We start from the raw sequence: 6,000 nt of genomic DNA on the forward strand, positions 1-6,000 counted from the left end.
AATCTCTGAGCTCCATGTATGACAGAAATCTTGGTCATCTTTGTTTTAGGCCTTGCTTGAATTTCTCCAAAGAGTCATAGATAACAAAGAGAAGAACAAGATGACAGCTGGGAATGTAGCAATGGTTATGGCCCCAAATCTCTTCATGTGCCACACACTGGGCTTGAAGTCCAGTGATCAGAGAGAATTTGAAATGGCAGTTGGGACAGCAAATGTCATGCACTTATTGATTAGGTACCAGAAAATACTATGGACAGTAAGTAATGTTTTTAACTTAATTTTTTACATCAGTGTACAAAGTATTGGGTGTCATAGTGACAGCTTAATGCATATGTGTTATTAGACTTTTTTTCCCTTACTGCCTGCATTCCTTCTGGCAAGTTCTCTTCCTCCCCTCCAGGTGATACTCTCTTTATGTCTTTTTATTATATGTTTTCCATAACCCTCTTTCTCATCAGTTTTAGGATCTCTTCCTCTTCTTCCAACATTCCTTTCCTAAGACACACAGACACACATACACACACACACACACACCACACATACACACACACAGACACACACATATACACACATACATACACACACACAATTGTATATACACAACACTTTAGATCTAGGTGCTTCCTATAAGAAAAATATGTGGTATTTGTTTTAAAATTACAATAATGGTCATGTAATTTCCTAGTATAATTGTTCATAGTAATCATGAAAATAACTTTGTGAAGGTGACATTAAAAAGCAATATGCTCTTTTGTCTTAATGGCTTAAAAATACACCACACGTACAATTGTGAGTACAGAGGTAAGGAAGGCCTTGTGAATTTCTAGTTTAAAATCATAAAATTAGGTCAAGAAAGAGTGCCTCGCACACAGCCTTTCTTCCATAATTCTGCCAACCACTTCCCCTTGGCCTGGAATTCAGGCTGTCATGTTTGAAAGTATTCACACTGTCTTTGCTTCTCCTCATTACCCTATTATCCAGAGAACAGTTATTTAAGGGGCCATACACATTCATTCTGCACCCTGATTGCTGAGGTCTTGAACTCGGTTTCCTGCCTTACTCTTAGGTTGATCTTAAGCTTTGACAGATAATCAACATGTGTATTGATGAGAGATTTGGTTGATTACAGTCTCCTTTTTCAGTTAAATTTATGTATATATGTATATTTTTTTTTGCAGAGAAAGAGAGTCCTTCTTATAAACATTTAGAAAAATGAAGTAAAAAAAATCCCAAGCCAAATTATATTAACAATTTTAATCTTTAATGTGAGCTTCTACTAATCTCAATATTTTTAAAAAATATAAAATGATGCTCCCTAGATTCTCAAGGCTTCTTATATTCTATCAAAAGGCAAATGATACAGGTATTTAAAGATATTTAAAGTAATGCTCAGTTAACATGTCTTCCTCTTTTAAGAACAACATTATTTTACAGCTACATTTTAATGACCCAAAACATTTGGTTATTAATAGAATTTCTAAGAATAAGTTTTTCCTTATCTTTAGAAGGATAGTGTGTCTTTAGGAGTACCACTAACAAATTTTTGGCTTTTGTTGATCGGTAAACTTCTTTATTCTCCAACAGCAGAGGCCATCTGGTTTGTTGGAAGGGACTTGTAGGTTAGCTTATGGGAGCTGGAGAGAGGTAGTTGCTAAGGAACGACTGGGGAGGTGCTGGCCTCCAAAAGGTCTCCTCAGGGAATCTCCTCCAGTGTTGACATCCATGGCCTGGGGAGGCCAGTATGTCCTTGAACTTCACAAAGTCTCTTTCGGAACCTTCCACAGTGGGTGGTAAATTACCCCAAGTGGATGCCCTGTTCCTGGTCTAAGAGAGTTCATGGTTCATTTCTTTTCATAGAGTTAATGAACGGTACATTTAAATGGCTTAGCCAGGAGCAACAGAACTTTTAATCCTCTTGAAATTAAAAGCAAGAAAAAAAAAAGATTAAAGTATTTAGTTTAAAATGGTTGTGTGTATTTTTCTTCCTCCAGTTGAAGTTTCTTTTTTTCTTTTTTCTTTTTTTCTTTTTTTACAGATCCCTAAATTTATTGTAAACCAAGTGAGGAAGCAGAATATTGAGAATCAAAAGAAGGAAAGGAAAGCCATGAAGAAATTGCTGAAGAAAATGGCTTATGACCGAGAAAAACATGAAAAGCAAGATAAAACTGCAAATGGTGTAAGCAAATCCTGAGGGTTCATAATTATTGTGATTTAAGTCCTTCCATTGCAATGTTCTCCTGTTTACTGTGCCTCACTAGGAATATAAATGAAGGAGACCAGTTTCTCTTCTTCTAATGACCAATATTGAAAGTCGGTCAGGTGTTAGCACTCAGTGTGGAGTTTAGTAATGGTGAACAAAGAAATAATGTCAAGAGAAGACTACCCTCAATTTTCCCCTTCAGGGAAACACACACATACACACACACACACACACACACACACTCCTTTTGTATAGTTCAGATGCCCACTACTGAGTGAAATTCCTCTGCACTCCACTAAGCTTCATCCATAAGAATTCATACAGAGACTTGACTGGATTGGCGGTATCTTGAGGCAGAAGGTCAATTCTAGATCCATGAAAAGTATTTAAGCTTTGTAATTTGATCGGAAGAATTTTAACTTACATCATAGAGAAGAAAATTAAGACAAAAGATCTAGATTTACAAACTAGTGTAGGGATGGATATATTAAGAACCATGTTTACGAGAATGAAATATGTATGAAAATATATTTATGAATTGAGTTAACCAAGCTCCGGTGGCAGCTCTCAGAATGAGGGAGAGGCCTTCTATTGTTCTGCTTAAGGGAAAACACCCCTCACCCCAACGGGAGTTGCTCAGTTGCATGCTGCCATCTTGTGGAAAACTATGAAAGTGCAGTTGTCAGCCTTTGACCAATTTTTCTCCTATGGTCTGCTATGGTTGGGGGGTTAAGGAGATCTCTAAATTATATATATACATATAAATTATATATATACATATATATAGTGTATATATATTATATATATGTATATATATTATGTATATATATATTTATATGTATATATATGTATATATATTTATATATATATAATTTATATGTGTGTGTGTGTATATATATATATATCCCGAACCCATTTGTAGCTCTCTCTTAAAAATAATTTCTTAGAGATGTAAAAATGTTTTAAAAGTCAATTGTAAATATCTCTAAAAGATACAAAATAGAAGTAAGGGAAATTTTCAATGTTGTTTATAGTTGTTTTAGAACTTAATTTTAAAATAGGGTTAGAAAGGATTTGTTACAGGTAATTTTTCTCTCACTTTGGAATGCTCCGATACCTCAGATACAGTATAAAGAGGGGACTGGCATTGTAGTCCTGGCTGTTCAAATTGAAGCCCAATTAAGTGCCCTTTCCTTTTCTAAAAAAATTTCAGATATTTAGCAAAATTCTGTTGATCCAAGATACCAAGACTTAATCACCCATTAGCTTATTCAAAGAGGCCCAAAGCTGGATCCTTGCTTTCCCACCCTATACAGAAGTAGGCAGCTCAGACTAACTTGTGTGTGTGTGTGTGTGTGTGTGTGTGTGTGTATGTGTAGGAAGCCTGCACCAGGTACTGCATACTAGGAAGCAGGCATCAGGAGGCTTCAGAGGGGCTCAAGCTTATTTGTGAAAACAAGTCATCTCTGCTAGAAGAAAGAAGTGTGGACTGCAGAGGGTATTCCTAGGGTCCCAGCCCCACACTTGGGGCCGGTTTGGACTATCTTTTAGAATGAAATTTTTAAATTCAATTCCAGAAATTTACCTTTCAATTGGCATCAAAGAATCAAGTTGGTATCTTAGAATCATATACATAGGAAAAAATTATAAATAAGCAAACAAATGCACAAAATGAAATTTACTTGTGTATGGTTGATTTTTTTTTTTTTTGTGAAAGCATCCATCCATCCATCCATGCATCCTCTAGTGCTAGAACTGAAAAATCAAAACTGGAAGTTTTAGGCTAGGTTTTGTGACCAGTAGGAGGTTGCTACTGTCCAGCAAATGGCTGGCCCTGCAGCCGATCTCTTTGAGTGCAGTGAAAGCCACCTCACCCCCACTGCCTTGTATTTTATCACTTTTCTTCCTTGATTCTTCAGCTAAATCGTCTTAATGTTCAGCCCAGGCCCTACATGGTATGGCTGGATACTGCCTGAAATGCAGTCTTCATTTGTCAAGCAATTATTCATGTTATCACTTACACTGTATTTGGGTATTTGAAAGACATTACTGAAAAAAAAAGAAAAAAGAAAAAAGCCGGACGGTGGTGACGCATGCCTTTAATCAAAGCACTCGGGAGGCAGAGGCAGATGGATTTCTGAGTTCGAGGCCAGCCTGGTCCACAAAGTAAGTTCCAGGACAGCCAGGGCTATACAGAGAAACCCTATCTCAAAAACAAACAAACAAACAAATAAATAAACAAACAGAAAAGAAAGAAAGAAAGAAAGAAAGAAAGAAAGAAAGAAAGAAAGAAAGAAAGAAAGAAAGAAAGAAAGAAAGAAAGAAAGAAAGAAAGAAAGAAAGAAAGAAAGAAAGAAAGACAGACAGACAGACATTACTGGACAAAATAGACCATCTCTATTAACCATGGAAATAAACATTTTTAAGCAAAGTAAATATAAAATAAGTAAATATAAGTATAAACAGATCGTATAGTATTTTACTGTGTTGTAGGCCATGCTTTGTGTGTGTGTGTGTGAGTGTGTGTGTGAGTGTGTTTGTGTGTGTGTGAGTGTGTGTGTGTGTGTGTGTGTGTGTGTGAGAGTGTATGTGTGTGTGAGTGTGTGTGTGTGAGTGTATGTATGTGTGTGTGTGTGAGTGTATGTGTGTGAGTGTGTGTGTGTATATGGGAGGGATGCCGGGCAGGGAGGACGGAATGGAGGAGGTAGGAAGAGAGAGGATATGTGATCATGGTAGGAAGAGAGAGAATATGTGATCATGTAGGAGACCCAACTGTGGTCCAGGATGGACTGAAACTCACAAATAGCAAAAGAGAATCAGAACTTCTGACCATCCTGTCTCAATCCCAGAGAGCTATATTGCAGATAAATACTACCATGTCTAGCTTCTATGCAGTGCCCAGTGAATTTGTTCATGCTAAGCACACTATCCACTGAGCTGGATCACCAGCAACTCCCTTTGGTGTTAGTACAAAATATTGTGAATATAGCAAACAAAGTGTTTATATCATTGAGTTTATCATAATTTCATCTTACCTCTAAATTCTCTCCAATCCATGGTACCTAGGAAATCCATTTATACTGATTATCATTTATCAAAAATAACCATTTCGATTTTCTAATGCTACAAAAGTAAATAGGAGTAGGGAACTAAGAATTGAGTGAGTTCCTGGACAGCCAGGACTACGCAGATCAACTGTCTAAAAGAAAATCGCTGACCCAAAATTCGAAATTTGTGATATGAGGAATTAGGATGACTGGAAAGATCTTAATTTCAATATGGGATCTGTTGCGTATGAGAAGTCAGATAGACGTCTAAAGCTAATGATAGACGTTTAAGTGACTTGGAAGACCAATCAAGACCCAGGGCAGCCAGAGAGGTCTACGACTTGCCACTGCCAGTGGGAAAGCAGAAACTGGGTCCAGGCAGAGCCATGCTTTGATTCCTTATTTCAATGGGAATTTTACTACAAGCTTGAGGCTCTAGTGTACTCAATTTGTATTTTTATTAAGGCAGTCCTTGTGAGGGACAGTCTAGGGAGTACAATGAGGTTTGGTAAGAGACACAGGGTAAGACACAAGTGATGAAAGTATTGGAACATGCTATTTAAAGAACATTTGCTGAGACGTGGCAACCATCTGAAAGTTATGCTGCTTATTGGATTTTTGAAACAAACAAGTTTTTAATTGTGTGTATGTTTGTGTGTGAGAGCATGTGTGTGCATGTCTGTGTATGTTTGTGTGTGAGAGCATGTGTGTGTGCATGTCTGTGTATGTTTGTGTGTGAGAGCATGTGTGTGT

At 37.1% G+C, this 6,000-nt stretch overlaps 1 protein-coding gene across 5 annotated transcripts in view; it reads left to right on the forward strand.

Moving 5' to 3' along the window:
• Arhgap18 (Rho GTPase activating protein 18) overlaps positions 1-6,000 on the forward strand; it is a 221,199-nt gene that overhangs the window by 190,651 nt on the left and 24,548 nt on the right. For 4 of the 5 annotated variants that reach the window (XM_029482496.1, XM_029482497.1, XM_021175112.2 and 1 more), the window contains exons 11-12: positions 50-256; positions 2,036-2,176. In XM_029482496.1, the coding sequence (XP_029338356.1) occupies positions 50-256; positions 2,036-2,176 (348 nt within the window). The remainder of the gene's footprint in view (positions 1-49; positions 257-2,035; positions 2,177-6,000) is intronic. The other variant, XM_029482498.1, reaches the window with a different exon arrangement.

The sequence above is a fragment of the Mus caroli genome, chromosome 10, assembly GCF_900094665.2.
Source record: "Mus caroli chromosome 10, CAROLI_EIJ_v1.1, whole genome shotgun sequence".
Lineage (NCBI taxonomy): Eukaryota > Metazoa > Chordata > Mammalia > Rodentia > Muridae > Mus > Mus caroli.